Raw genomic sequence first — 16,117 nt, 5'->3', positions numbered from 1 at the left:
ATGCAATGTACATAAAATTCAGGTCATCCTCAAAAAAAACATGTATTTCTTTACATCTAAGGTCCAATTAATGTGCATGTTTTGCCTTCTTGTTTATTCCCTGATTGAATAAACTATAGCTCACTCAGATTTTCACTGTGTTTTCATTTAATTCAGTGTCCTAGAAACTCTTTTTATGATGTCATTGCTGTCAAACATTCTTGTGCTAAAATAAAATTAGGCACACAATATTAATAACCCACTATTTTTTCTTGCTTGACTTGCACTGACCCTATGTACCACTTACTTCCCCTCTGTGGAATCCAGAAGCTATTTGCCAATAACTGCTGAAACAGACTTGCTAACAGTCCTGGTTAGTGCATTCTGTGAGGTCAGTGACCAACAAGGCCAGTAATGAGCCAACACAACAAATACTAAACTCTGCTCCACATGTTAGACATCTCCATTAAAATACTAACACTGTACATTGTCTCAAGTTACATTTCCTAGTAACATTATTTTGAAATATGTGTACCAGAGATGCAGAGAAATGTGAAACACTCCTAATACAAAAGAAAAACATCCTAACAAATGTACTTGTAGAAAAATTGGTCTGAAATTAGACAGCTCAGTATTTATGGCAGGCTGACAGAAAAAGAGGAAAAGTCTCTCTAGAGTCTTTATTCTGTGCCCCCTTACTGATTTCTTAGTTTGTTGCATATTTGTCACCCTTATATCTACCAGATCATCATTCATATTTTATTTATTAGACAGAGGTAACCTGAGTAAGTACAAAAGACAGTTTTTAAATGATGATTTAATTTAGGGGAGAGAAAAAGAAAATCTATCCAAACCTACATGTCCCGGTATAAAAAGTAATTCCCTGCTAAACCTAATAACTGGTTTTGGAACCCTTGGGAGCTGAAACAGCAAATAAAGGTTTGCAATAACTAGAAATGAGTCTTTCATCTCACTGTGGAGACATTTTTGCAAACTCTTCTATGCAGAATTGTTGTAATTCAACCACACTGGAGGTTTTTCAAGCATGAACACCCTGTTTAAGGAGATGCCAAAGCATCGCAATCTGATTTAAGTCCATGAACTGATGGACAGACATTCTCCTTCAGGATTTTCTGCTAGAGAGCAGAATTCATGGTTCCATCAGTTACAGTAAATCGTCCCAAAGCAGCAAAGCATCCCAAACCATCACACTACCACCACCATGTTTGACTCTTGGTATGACGTTCTTTTTATAAAACACTGTGTTAGTTTCATGTCAGACATAACAGGACTCCAACCTTTCCACAAATCCAGCTCCACAGAATCCTCCCCACACACAAATATCATTCTAATATTAAAATGTGTCTGATGATCTGAAATATGTGAGCGTGACAAATATGCAAAAGTTAAGAAATCAGGGAGGGATTATTACATTTTCTTGGCACTGCACCCTTTAGTGTTAGTGTGTAAGCATGCTTCCTGATGCATGATAACCTTGGCTGTAAATTAGAAACATTCACTGTTTTTCAAAATTGATGAGACCAAAAGGACCCCTGAATAATTTACACCACAGACGAACCAGCTCAAGAGGGAATTCAGTCTGACAGTACACTTTTTCCATACAGTCATACCCAGTGGAACAAGTGCACATGAGCCTGGTGATACAGTCTGACTTGTGATGAGTATATTGAATGATCCACTAGAATTCCTCTTCAGTATTTTAATAATATATAGGCCATAGACGTGGGGACTGAGTGGGAAGAAGAAAGGGACTTTTAGATGAGTTTCCGGACAGTATTTAAAAGAGACCACGTTTCATTCTTCCTGCAAAATTAAGCTTTACTTCTCATGGTCAGTGACGAATAATGCTCTTCAAAACCTGAAGTAGCAGTAAGAGCTTTTAGCACTCTTCCAGGAGGTTCATTTATGTTAGCCTCAGTGAAGAGAGTGAAGGCTGCAGAGCTTCGTCAGGGAAAGTGTGAAAGCTTCTCAGAAGAAACAGTTCCAAACAGGAGAATAAACGTCTCTCACATTGAATGTTTAGTTGAATGAGTTTTTATGAATGTGTTTAAAGCAAAAATTAAAAAACAACGACAGTTGTGGTTTTTTTCTTTAGTACCAAACGGACTCATATATCCTCAGCTGTCCTTTCCCTCTTACCCAAACTGGTCATTTTGTTCCTTTACAAGAGAGTTTTTTCCCCACTCTTAGCACGTGTTGTCGCCCAGGGGGTCATCCATATGCTGTGGGTTTCTTTCTACTATTGTAGGGTCTTTTCCTTGCAATATAAAGTGCCTTGTACATTGGCACTATATAAATAAAACTTAACTCAACTGACATATTTCTGACTTTCTGCTAAAACCACAAAAACTGATGAATGGCAAATCATGTTTCATTGTCAAGTTCACCCACCCCTTTGCAGATAGAGACAGCTTCTTTGGACATCGACTTGGGGTAGGACACATTGTGCTCCATAATGGACTGGAACAACTCATCCTCATCTTCACCATCAAATGGAGGCTGTGAGTCAAAAAAGACAACACTAAGTGTGTTAGGACACACAACATATAAATAAATGGTTGCTGCTCTCTAAACATTTGCGGTTTATACTTTCTTTTATAGACAAGTAAACTCAACAGTTTTCTCTTATGAATAAAAAGAGAGCAGAAAAAAACAGTTCAACTGAACAGAGCTACGTACAAATAAAGACAACAAGAACAATAAAGATATGAAAAAATATTATTAGTGGAGAATAAGTTTCATAGGAAGACCTTGCAGGGAAAAATGGAGTGGATGACCCAGCTCTCTTCCCCTGCTCACTGAGTTGTTATCATCAGTAACCATAATGTGGGTGTTTTGACAGTCCATAAAATGAATTATTCGTCATTTCCACTCCGCTGGCCTCTTCGACTAGAGGTAGCCTGTCTGCGTCATGCCCCCTTTACCCAATTTCACACAAGGCAGGGACAGAGGAAGGGAACGTCTGAATAAAGTCTTTGTTAATTGTTTAACAGCCACTTGCTCTCTGAGCTAATTAGATTAACGTAAACAATACAATTATGCTTTTGCATTTACTCTGGGCCTTTTTAAAGATGCTTCACTTTGACTCAATAATGTCTTAAAGTGATTTAAAGTCATTTTTGTACTGATTCGTTGATGACTATGACACTATGAATTGTTATATATATTAATAAACAGTGTATTAAGTTAAAACAATTTAACCAATGTGTGGACCATTATCATTTTCAGACTGATGCTATATTAGCATAACAGTAGATAATTAAGCTTCCCAAACACATCAGGGGTCAAAAAAGTTGGGTCAAGTTAGAATATTTTACTGGCCTAGCTTGCACACAAATTATAATTTGAAGGAAAGAGAAAGTCTTAACTAGTAACTCCAGATGCAGTACATGAAAACCTCCTCAGAAAGCTTCATGTCCACTTTCTCTTGACTTGCACTTATTCTAAAAGTAGCACTTCTGTACCAGCCAACATGTTATTGATGTGTTCACCTGAAGAATATTGACTCATGTCTCCTCGCAGCACACCATGCTGCATCCATAAATAAACAAGAACAGTAGTACTGTAAAACAAACAAGCTCACTATAAGAAGACTTGAACCAACCAGTGTTGTTTAAGAGTAGAATTGTGTCAAAATACTTTTTCACTCTAAAAATGTGATGTTTTATGTTATTAGGATTTGAGTTATTGTTCACAAAAGGACGGTAAGCCATAATATTGTGACTGCGTAAAGAGATTTATATACAGTGGGGCAAAAAAGTATTTAGTCAGCCACCGATTGTGCAAGTTCCCCCACTTAAAATGATGACAGAGGTCAGTAATTTGCACCAGAGGTACACTTCAACTGTGAGAGACAGAATGTGAAAAAAAAATCCATGAATCCACATGGTAGGATTTGTAAAGAATTTATTCGTAAATCAGGGTGGAAAATAAGTATTTGGTCACCTCAAACAAGGAAAACCTCTGGCTCTCACAGACCTGTAACGTCTTCTGTAAGAAGCTTTTCTGTCCCCCACTTGTTACCTGTATGAATGGCACCTGTTTGAACTCATCATCTGTATAAAAGACACCTGTCCACAGCCTCAAACAGTCAGACTCCAAACTCCGCCATGGCCAAGACCAAAGAGCTTTCGAAGGACACCAGGAAAAGTATTGTAGACCTGCACCAGACTGGGAAGAGTGAATCTACAATAGGCAAGCAGCTTGGTGTGAAAAAATCAACTGTGGGAGCAATCATCAGAAAATGGAAGACATCCAAGACCACTGATAATCTCCCTCGATCTGGGGCTCCACGCAAGATCTCATCCCGTGGGGTCAAAATGATCATGAGAACGGTGAGCAAAGATCCCAGAACCACACGGGGGGACCTGGTGAATGACGTGCAGAGAGCTGGGACCAAAGTAACAAAGGTCACCATCAGTAACACACTACAACGGCAGGGAATCGAATCCCGCAGTGCCAGACGTGTTCCGCTGCTGAAGCCAGTGCATGTCCAGGCCCGTCTGAAGTTTGCCAGAGAGCACATGGATGATACAGCAGAGGATTGGGAGAATGTCATGTGGTCAGATGAAACCAAAGTAGAACTTTTTGGTATAAACTCAACTCGTCGTGTTTGGAGGAAGAAGAATACTGAGTTGCATCCCAAGAACACCATACCTACTGTGAAGCATGGGGGTGGAAACATCATGCTATGGGGCTGTTTTTCTGCCAAGGGGACAGGACGACTGATCCGTGTTAAGGACAGAATGAATGGGGCCATGTATCGTGAGATTTTGAGCCAAAACCTCCTTCCATCAGTGAGAACTTTGAAGATGAAACGAGGCTGGGTCTTCCAACATGACAATGATCCAAAACACACCGCCCGGGCAACAAAGGAGTGGCTCCGTAAGAAGCATTTGAAAGTCCTGGAGTGGCCTAGCCAGTCTCCAGACCTCAACCCCATAGAAAATCTGTGGTGGGAGTTGAAAGTTCGTGTTGCTCGGCGACAGCCCCAAAACATCACTGCTCTCGAGAAGATCTGCATGGAGGAATGGGCCAAAATATCAGCTACTGTGTGTGCAAACCTGGTAAAGACCTATAGTAAACGTTTGACCTCTGTTATTGCCAACAAAGGTTATGTTACAAAGTATTGAGTTGTATTTTTGTTATTGACCAAATACTTATTTTCCACCCTGATTTACGAATAAATTCTTTACAAATCCTACCATGTGGATTCATGGATTTTTTTTTCACATTCTGTCTCTCACAGTTGAAGTGTACCTCTGGTGCAAATTACTGACCTCTGTCATCATTTTAGGTGGGGGAACTTGCACAATCGGTGGCTGACTAAATACTTTTTTGCCCCACTGTATGACTCTAAAACTAAACCTAATACATTAAAAGGTGTCTATATTAATATACCACGTGTTTATGATGATCTGGCGTTGAGATCTTTACTAAGCATCACCATCTGAATTCATTTAGGCACCAGCAGAGCCGTGCTGCTTCTAAGATATGTGGGAAAAATGTAGGTGTGAGCAATCTGTGAGAAACCTTGTTTCTGTGTGAAGGTCTTAGCATTTTCTGTAGACAGCAAAGTTCCATTGTGGAGGTGTATGTGGGTTTGTACCACTTACCTGTCCTGCAAGCATTTCATAGAGCAGAACTCCATATGCCCACCAGTCTACAGAGCGACCGTATGGCTGATATGCTATGATCTGTGGAGGAAAAACAATAGCAAAAAGTTTAGCTCAGTTTAATTTAAACAAGAAGTTTCTGTTTAAAAAAATAAAAAAAATAGACCAAAGACAAACACTGACCTGCTGTTTTTCAACTGCACGGATAAGATTTGTAACCCTGAAGTTTACTCTATACTAAACCTCAACCTTGTCACTCAGTCACAGTTTAAAATTTATCAGATAGAATTTCACATTTTTATAACATTTGATTCTTTCTGCTGGAAGAATTTTATAAATACTCTTAACTTTGAATCCACATTTTTGATCACAATCTGTAATAAAAGGCTCTACAGCCTAATATTTTCAGCTATACTTTAAGAAGATGAGGTATTTAAGTTCGTCCATCTTGGTAAAATATTTATTTTTGTAAAAAAAAAATTAAGTTTGAGAGTAAGAAAAATATCATTAAGCATGATAACCTAGATCACAGCATTGCAGCAGCCTATTAAATATTCTCTAAATATATTTTATTGCTATACAAAACGACTCAAATTCTCATCTACATTTTTACGTATTATTTTTCACAAAGGGCACTTTCAGAATATCCTTGATGAGATGCTGGGCAGTAAAGAAAAAGGACAAACTGAATTCCTGTTAAAATTCTACCTACATACATATAAAGTTTGACAGCAGCTTTTAAAATAATTACTAATAAATCAAAAGCTCAAAGACTGGATGTCTACTTGTTTTCCTCTTTGTACCATAATTAGACAGAGACAAGGTAAAGTTTAAAGCAAGAATATGATCACAGCCATAAAAGCTGCATGAACCCTGAGTCGCCTACATTTTAAATCACCTGCAACAATCAAATTATTTTTTGCTACGGCTGAACAAAGACGATAGGAAGCTCATATCTTGTGACAAGAAGGGAGTACAGGGCGCGTGGGACAGAAGCTGATAACGAATTACACAGCAGTATTCGTACGCCAATTTATAAGACACGCTCAGAGCTACAAGAGCAGTTTTAATACAACGATGTAGCAGCGCATGAAGCTGAAAACGGTTTTATACTTTTCCAAACACTTTTGCATATTAAAAACACTCAACATTTATATTTTACTTAAATATTTGTTTTGTGAAGATAGACTACAGCTCAGGCTGTGGCATAAAACACTAAGAGTGTATACGTCTCCAAGGGGAGCTCTTAGGAGGCTTCTTTTGACTGTGACATTTCCTTGAATGACAGAGAGATCCTCTGGGTTACACTGTCATGGTTAAAGGTTAATGCTTTCGCCTGTTCTGGCCACAGTAACGCCACCCAGAAGACACACACACTGTAGTTAAGCTTTACACTCAGTGACACATCAAATCGTTGCAATGGTTTGATGAAACATTAACACGCAGGCATATTGAGATTACACATTCATGTACCGGTACATACAGATAAACGAGAAACATGAAAAACAGGACGATTTGGTGATCTTTGTAAATAAATAAGCTTCGGTGTGCAACATGAGTGCTGGCGTACTGCTTTGCGTGCTTTCCTGAATAACTTCTGACCTCTGCTTCACACATGCCGCCCTGGGACACTCCTCCAGCTTAATGCCACAACACATAAAAAAAGACTGGACACCATATTGTACCTGAGAAAAGGAAAACTAACACAAAAAATAGAGAATGTATGTACTGTATGTACAGCAACACACAAATATAGTGGACGCATTTTGTCTAGGTGGGTGGAGGCAGATCAACCTTGCATCGCAACCTTCACTGCATCACTTTAATGACCCTTGCCTTTCCCACAGGAGTCCACATACCTACACAAGCACACGCAGGTGGACAAACACCCCTCCAGCTCTGAACTGCAATGGGATTTTGCTGTCCTGAGGGTTGAATACAATCAACTGGACAAATAGTGTTTCCACATGTTTCCCCTCACACAAAAGTCAAGCATGTGTATAGACTTGCATGCATATGAATGAATGTGAATGTTGCTACAGCTCTGGATTTTATAAAAAGGAAAAACCCCATTAATACAGCACAAAGATAATATCGTGAGCTGTGCTGTCACATTCAGTTTTTCGAGTATTTCCAGTGTTTGTTAAAAGATAAAGTACTGTGTTTACAAAGCAGCCATGTCATTATTTTTTCATAGTCCTTACACATGAACACCTCTTATATTAGTACGTCAATACTTGACTCTGGATATATCCAAAATGGATCTTGAGCGTAGCGCAAACAACATGGAAACCTTGCAAAAGCTTTCACACGGTTGTGTAATTCTATAAACACATTTTGCAAATCCCCCAGTTTTCACAACTCTGCAGACCGTGAAGATGAGGGTTATTTTACTCATGTTGTGTAGCTGCTGCTGTCTGAAGCTAACATCCTGGGACAGAGGTTGACTGCTATCACATATACTCAAGATAAGCTGCCAGCTGAAGCAAATAGCTTTACTCAGCTCAGGGAGATGATTGCTGTTTTGAATAAACAGATATGAGCTGCACACCTATGAGTAACTAGAGGAACTTCAAGACGTACTGCGTATGTGGAGCAGATGATTGAGGTGTCAGTAGTAAATAAAGTGCCTTTAATTACACTTAATTCTGTCTTTTGTCTTTTGTTTTCTGCTGGCAGGAAAGCCTTTTTTCCCAACAACGATGTTTGGATTGACACCTGGAATGACAGGCGAGTTCAGGTATCTAACTTTTTTTTAATCACAAACTGCTTAATTTTGATTAGGCACCAAAACTATTTGATTAGAAGAAGATGAATATGGGTAAATATAAACACTTAACAACATATGATTAAGGAGAAAATGGAGCTCACCTACTGGGGTACTGTGTGGTACTGTAGTAACTCTTAATCAGTGGGCTGGACAACGTGCAAATAAGGTCCTTTCCTATTATTTCCAGGAGCTGTATGGAGTCACTTGTCCTTTCTTGTGTCCAAAGTGTGAAGCAGATTAAATGAACTGTCATTGAGTAAGTGAATATGTGGGATTCGCAATTATGTATCCTTTCGTTTTTTAAATCTATCCATAACTTATTTGATTAAAATTCTCTCAGGAACACTTTAGTGAACATAGGATTTTTATGCAGTAATGTATATTTAATGGCATTGCAGTGTTCTGGAAAGTCAGCAGGACTCCCTCACAGCATACATCAGAGATCAATGCCATTGATTAGGTCAGAAATAACATGAAATGATGGACCAGTGGTGATTATGGGTTGAGAAACAACTCTATCCAGACTGAAGTACAACACGGTCAGCGGTGCTGTCCTGACTCAGTTTCTACAAAAGGTGAGAGGAGGAGAGACAACGACTTAAGGTAGCCAGGAAGGATGAAGTTTATGTTGTTATATATTTACTGTTGCAGCTCTACTTTCTTTACTTTCATTAACATCTTGTTTTTCTTTTGTCAACGTTGCACTTTCAGCTGTTTAACAGATTCTCGCTATACCTAAGAAGGTCATCACCAACCATGGTGATAGTTATGACTAGCTAATGTAACACAGTTGTTTTTATATAAGGGCTCAATGCCACCTACATACTACTTGGCCTCTTGTTTTCTCTCCTCTTCCATTTCAAGTGTTCGATGAATCTGAGAAAATATGCATACTGTTGACCTTTCTGAGCCATTTCTCACTCTTTCTTTGTCACTGCTAAGGTGCTAATTCCCAAAGTAGGTGGGTTGACTAATTTCACCATATTACCATTTCACCATCTTGTTCTATGTCGTCTACACTTGCTGATAACCACTCAAATATGGCAAAAAAACAAAAATACTGCACTGTGTTTTTAAATGAACGGATGCCTCCAATCAAATAGTTTCGAAATGTTTGCTCGCTCCCAAAAATCAATGTCAAACTGAATAATGTTTAAATGATGAATATGTGCATGTTTAAGGAGGCATGAAGCACGGTGCTATGAGAAGGTGAAAAGTGATAAGCTTTAATCCTTGGCTTTCTTTTGTGCTATGGTGAGAGGGCAGGAAGGTGCAGTAGGGAAAAGACCATTTCCCTGATCATGCTTCAGGGTTTTAATGAGCTCAAGGGTCAAAGACTCCACAGTAAGAGGAAACCTCTTGGTAAAATCCCTGAGCCTGTTCAAATCCTTCTCCCTGCAGGAAACATCCCGACCTTCGTTCTAACCCAACAACTGCCAACAAATTCACTCTGTTTCATTTAAGGTTTGCACTTCCACTGCTGAAGTCATTCAATATGCATGAAAAAGGAATCATTCCTTATCCTTGTAAACAGAAGCTCTATGAACATTTACCAAAAAAACCCCCAAAACTCATTTTTGTTTTCTCATCAAATCTTAATTATAAAATTCTACCCATTTACTAAAAGGGAGCAGTTTTAGCTAAAATAGTAAATTAGGTTAATGCCAGCCAACAAATCACCGAAGGACCTATTGTGACGAGGCACATTTGTTCCACTGTGTCACTGAGATTTGACCTCCCAGACTCCCTTGTTGTGTGCAATAAGCGGTTTAAGCGTGGAAAGAATGAAGACACATCAGGTCAATGTAGCAAGGAGATCTGCAGCCTCATGTCGGCTTGTATCATTGGAATGAAAACAGAGAGGAAGAGAGACAGAAAGAGGGAGCAAGAAAAAGGGGAGGGATCGATTAAAAAAAGAGCTCCAGATGGCATACGTACAATTAGATACAGGATGTTTTGTGCTCATTAGTTATGAAATCAAATATGTAGATACCCATAATCTAAAAAGGGGAAAATTGTTGCTGTGTCTCATGTGATTAAAATACTATAAAACATGATTTATTTTATTAGCAATCATTACGATGTTGAAGTTGGAGAAAGAGATGGTAAAAGGCGCAAGATGGCAGAGGAGTCAGGGAGAAAGTTGAGATTCGGCGAGATTAAGACAAGCAGAAAGAGAAAACAAGGAAAATAAAAACTCAGTAACAGACTGTACAGATCAGTTTCAGGCCATCTGCAGAGAGCTGCACTAATGTGGTGCTGCTGTGACTTTCTGCCCTTGCCACCCATCGCCCGTCTGCAACAACACCGGCGGACAAACACAGTTTCAGGCACCGTGACCTTGGTAACCACCGTGACTCCAAACCACCGCGGTAAGTTTAGATCTTCAGATTTCCACCAAATCTGTATGCTCGTCTACCTTAGTGTTTGGAAAAAAAAACCTGATACCTGCATTAAGTTTTCACTCATTCTGCCAGGCAGCCAGTGATGGAGAGTCTGTGCTCTCTTCCTGCTTTATATTTTGCTTGTTGTACCAAGCCCTGCAGCTGGGAGAGCTGATTCACTGATCATGAGTGAAAGAGGGCAGGAGAAAAAATATTTTGTTCTTTCTTTTAGACGCTTAAACACGTTAAGTGTTTAGATTTTATAATTTGTCAGCATGTGTGTATTCATTTATGCACCTCTGCTCGTGACCTGAAGAGCCTGTGTTTCTGAGTATATTTTGCATGTGTATGTGCGCTTGTGCACGGGCATTGCTGCAGACATCGCTCTCCCATTAGTCCTAATGCTACATGACAGTTCTGGATCAGACTGCTAGCTATTCAAGGCTACTCTGCTCACCACAGACACACAAGTTTGCACACAAGTTGGTACTTGTGTGCAAATGCACACAAGTACCAACCTATGCCCCTATAACCCTTGCTCTTCATGCACAGACGTGCAGTACAATGCACAGTACCACCCTCACGACCAACACTCTTACAGCGTGCTACATGAATATTTGCTGTGCCGCTGCTGCTGTATCCCTCTGAGGGATGTGTGTGCTGTGGAGCAGATCAGCGCACATCAGACCTTGCTTTAGTGGTCTGTTTTTGAAAGCATTTCTTGGTACTGTATGTGCCTGTGCTGTGGATGGTTTCATTCACTGAGGATATTAATGAGCAGCCTTGGGGTTTACATGAGCATCCTACGGTGCAATATAAACAGCACCTTTCACGTGATCACAATGAATTGTGAGCTAAATTCAGTATTGAAATGCTCTATGACTGTAGAGGCATGTGAGAAAATGCAGTTATATGAAAACCTTGAATATGTGAATTCTTTGGTATCCCTATAACAAATCCTGATCCCGATAATTTAGCATTGTTTCAACGCCACAGCCTACCTGAGTATCGTTGTTGACCATGTCCATCTCTTTAAGACCACAGTGTAATCATTTTCTGATGGCTGCTTACAGCAGAGTGATGCACAATGTCACAAAGTTCAAATCATCTCAAACTGGTTTGACACTGTACAGTCACCAACCCTCATTCCAACAGAGCACCTCTGAGATGTGGTGATATGAGAAATTCACATCATGGATGTGCAGCCAATAAGCAACTGTGTGATGCTGTCACGTCTCCATGAACCAAAATGTCAGAGTAATGTCTCACAAAGGCGTTTCTGAAGGAAAAAAGGAGTCAAAACAGCAAAAACAACGTATACCTAATAAAGTGTCTGGCTTCTTTCACCTGCTTTAACTCTGTTGCCAGGAGGATACTCAAATACTCTCCTGAAATGGACCCATTGTGAAGTCAATGTTTTTTTGATTCTTTCCTTTTATGTCAAGTTACAGTTTGTTTTGTCTGTCTGATCCTTCGCCTCTCTTCCTTGCTATCTCTTCTTCTCCGTGTCAAAGTCACTGAGGTGTAAAGTCACATCAGTGTGAGCATTCCTGCCAGACGGGAGCGACCGATGACTGCCTATATAGGTCAGAGTAAACAGAGCCAGCAATAAATGTGTTCCTGAACATATGAGCGTGTGTGTGTGTGTGTGTGTGTGTGTGTGTCTGGGCAAGCTGCAGGATAGCAGTAAAAGTAAGGCATCCTGTCACCTGTGTACTGTTAACCAGGGACCCACTTCCACAAAGAAATAAACTTCCAGACTGGTGGGTTGTATTTGAGCTCCTGTGTGTGAGAAAGTGTGAAAACACTTCTCATCTCACAGTTGTCTCAAGCATATACAAAACTGCACTAACACAGCAACAAAGTTATACAATCACAATATGTAATGCTGTATGGATAGCTGACATAACCACTATGAGGGACTCCCCTTTGGGAATCCTCTGTCAAGAATTTAAAATGTGTCACACAAGAGAGGCTTCCATATCATTAATAATGAACTTTATAAATCCCATATTATGCTTTTTCTGTTTTTCCTTCCCCTTCAGCTATTTCTTTGTCAAGGCTGCACCAAAAGAAATTCTTCAGTCACATCCTCTCAGAAAACACTGACGCTGAAACGGAGCCCTGACTTTTTGTTCCATTACTCACCTACGTCACTATTTAACATATCGGTATAATGGCAACCAGTGGCCAAGCTGGGATAACATCGAATACAACAAGGAGTTTCCACACCTAAATCCAGATGCACCAGGCTGCATTGCAGTCCATTCCTTCTTCAGTTAGAGCTGCTTCCATTAATGCCATCCCTGTCAGCTCAATTATTTTCTGTAAAATGGTAATAAAATGTGATAAAACTTGATGAACGCTCTAATTGTCTCGGTGTCCTTCATCTGAAATGACCAACAGGTGTTTTCTCAACCAGTGTCATGTCCACATTTAACACCCTCTCTTTCTCTTCTCTATTGTGTGTACATTGTTTTTTTCCTTTTTCAGAATAAAAGACTTCACTGAATTTGACTTCGTTCCAAACAGATCAGTCGCACCACACCCGCTGAAAAGCCTGACATCACAAATCACTACAAAACTCATTAGACAAATCTTTGAACAGCTTTTGGGGGACAACAAATGAACAGAATGCCCCGTGGGTGTTACTTCAGGTCCGGCAAAAGCAGATTCTGTAGGAATGCAGGAACACAGAAAAGGCCAGTGTATTTATTTGTAGTGGATTCTTCTATCAGAAACACTTTAAGGAACACCTCGTCTCACTTTACCTTGTAAATGTCACCACTGTGAATCTAAGTCTCTTTAAGGTCACTCTCCAGCTAGCTACAGTGCTTTGGAGTGGGTGGATACACAGTGCAAATGTTTAACTGTTAAGACTATTAAGACTCAAATGGTTGGGTTTCTTAAGCTTAATAAAAACAATATATGCATACAGATGCATAACTATGTGTTGATGCCCTATTTAACCTGTGAACACATCATGTGTGACTGTCATCAACATGACTGTGTGATAGTCATGTGAGTGTAATCAAAAAAATAAAAAGTGTTTGAAAATATGTGTACTGCATGCGGTGCTATGGAAACAGTAGCTACTCCGGCCCCATACTGCGTCATCCCTGGCTGGTGCATTAGTGTCAGTCTGACTCGAGCAATCACAGCGTGTTCAGCCTGGCATCGTGGGTGGAATTAACCTCTCAGTCTATCAGAGAGGCTTTTTAGAGAGAATCGATAATCCAGCCCATCATTAAATAGAAGCCAGCTAACTGATAATGGTCAGAGAATTGGAAAAACTTAGTGCGTATGAACTTCTACAATTTGCACTGGTTGCATTAAATGAATCAGAGGAATTATTCTTTTTATGCTAAAAAGGGCTTACTTGCATTTGCTTTGAATGCAATGTGTTAAAAAATACAATAACAGCAATTATTAACAAAAAAATGTAAATACATATTTAAGAATGATTAAATTTAGCATTAATTAATGAATGACTAATGCACCCGTTTGCTGTCTTTTTTTTTATATCTTTGTTAATAATAAGACTTTTTCAATTTTGCAGCATATATTATGTACACTGGATATATGCTGCATTTTTTCTGTTTGTTTCACCTGTTTTAAGAATAAAATAGTATTTAAATGAGTAACACATCTTTTAAGTGATAATAGTAGAACTTAATAATCCTAAATTGGATCAAACACACAAATAACAGTAAAATCAGCTGGTTATGAGCAGGACGTTCCTTCATGCTACAAGGGAAAGATGTAGGGAAGACATAAATGCTGCTCCTACCTATCTGGGGGGCACAAATACTTTCCAACCAAAAAACAAAAGATGTAGCTAATCAGCTACAACCATCCCCAGAGCTGGATCTTTTTGTATACACAACTGCATGGCAGTTTCACACAGAACTAACCTCTCCAGCACATTTCACTCAAAAAAATCATCTATTTTACAGCCTTAATCATTAAAGGATATTTCAGATTTAGCAATGGATGAGCCTCAACCTGTTATGCATGTCTCGTTCTAACCCTACCCATAAAAGAGGGAGAAGCACATTAACAATTTCTTCTAATTTCATTTATGAATCAAAATTTGAGTCATCCCAAAGTGAGCAAAAGGAAAATAGGTGTTAGCCTATTCACCACACCTGGCTTAACTCTTTCCCCCATAAACATTTGTCGACCTCCCCAGTACCCTTAAAGATGATCTAAAATAAGTAAACATGTGGTTTGACCATTCTTAGAATGCTTTCAAGGATAACTGCACAGGCAGAGACCACCCTCACTAACTTCTGATGCACACCCAGTCATTTTGTTCTATAAGTGGGCCTGAAATATAACAGAAACTGCTAAGTTCATAAAAGAACTTCAAAGATTACTAGCAGGCTTTCAGTGGGTAAAGACTGAATGTAGCTTGAACTTCAATGCTATCAAACCAAAGTAAATGAAAACCAAAAACTTTCCCAGTAGCGTGTCTGAGCCATCTTGTACAGAAACCAGCCTGTATAGTTTTCCAAGAAGGAGAAGTCATTTCCTTTTTAAGTTTGGTTGGAGCCAATAATTAAGACCTGAAAAGAAGCAGCAAGTAGGCCCAACAACCAATCCTAAGGTAGGATCCAGTCTAACTGCTAAACAGCTGATGAGCTGCAAAGTCAAAGAGCTGTCAGAAACAACAGAAAAGGAAACACTTAAAATCTAACAACATTAGCAGTGTGTGTGAGTGCGCTGCTGGGTAACTGGATGCATATATGGGCTCATAGAGTCTACTGGTATGTTTTATTGAGAGTTTGACTTGTTAACCACAGAACCTGCTGCCACATAGTGTCTTTTTCCTTTTTGTGTATTTAGACAATGCCATTTCTTCCCAATTCTGTGTTCTTGAGGTACCAGTGTGGAAGTTTTCATTCCTGTGTCTGACTATTTTTTAAGGTAACAAGGTATTCAAGAAACGGGCTTCTAGTTTTTCATGGAAACACTCACACCTTACAGGCTTTGCTTACTGTTCATTTCATAGCATATTTTATCCCAAACAATTTGTTTATTTCAGCTTCCAGTTTTATTCAGTTTGAGACAAATATAAGCAGGTTTATATCTAGACTAAGGAGTACACAAAGGAGCAGTGCACACACACACACACACACACACACACACACACACACACACACACACACACACACACACACACACACACACACACACACACACACACACACACGTGTTTTATCAGTAATCAGAAGTTATCTGTAGGTGATTTAACATATCACCCAATCTTAGAAGAAGACATTAAATGTGAAATTTGTAAATATAAATGTAACCAATGCGCCTTACAAATCAAAGAGAATTAAAAT

General features: G+C 39.3%; 1 protein-coding gene across 3 annotated transcripts in view; it reads right to left on the bottom strand.

Moving 5' to 3' along the window:
* The window catches only part of prkcaa (protein kinase C, alpha, a), a 144,018-nt gene that overhangs the window by 22,237 nt on the left and 105,664 nt on the right, over positions 1-16,117 (bottom strand). For all 3 annotated transcript variants that reach the window (XM_085277350.1, XM_085277351.1, XM_085277349.1), the window contains 2 exons: positions 5,616-5,696; positions 2,392-2,499 (listed from right to left, as the gene is read on the bottom strand). In XM_085277350.1, coding sequence (XP_085133476.1) covers positions 2,392-2,499; positions 5,616-5,696 — 189 coding nt within the window. The remainder of the gene's footprint in view (positions 1-2,391; positions 2,500-5,615; positions 5,697-16,117) is intronic.

The sequence above is a fragment of the Mchenga conophoros genome, linkage group LG6 (assembly GCF_057382185.1).
Source record: "Mchenga conophoros isolate Kocher_MC1m ecotype Shallow Benthic linkage group LG6, M_conophoros_male_GT1.1, whole genome shotgun sequence".
NCBI lineage: Eukaryota > Metazoa > Chordata > Actinopteri > Cichliformes > Cichlidae > Mchenga > Mchenga conophoros.
This window is presented reverse-complemented; position numbering and strand designations above follow the sequence as displayed.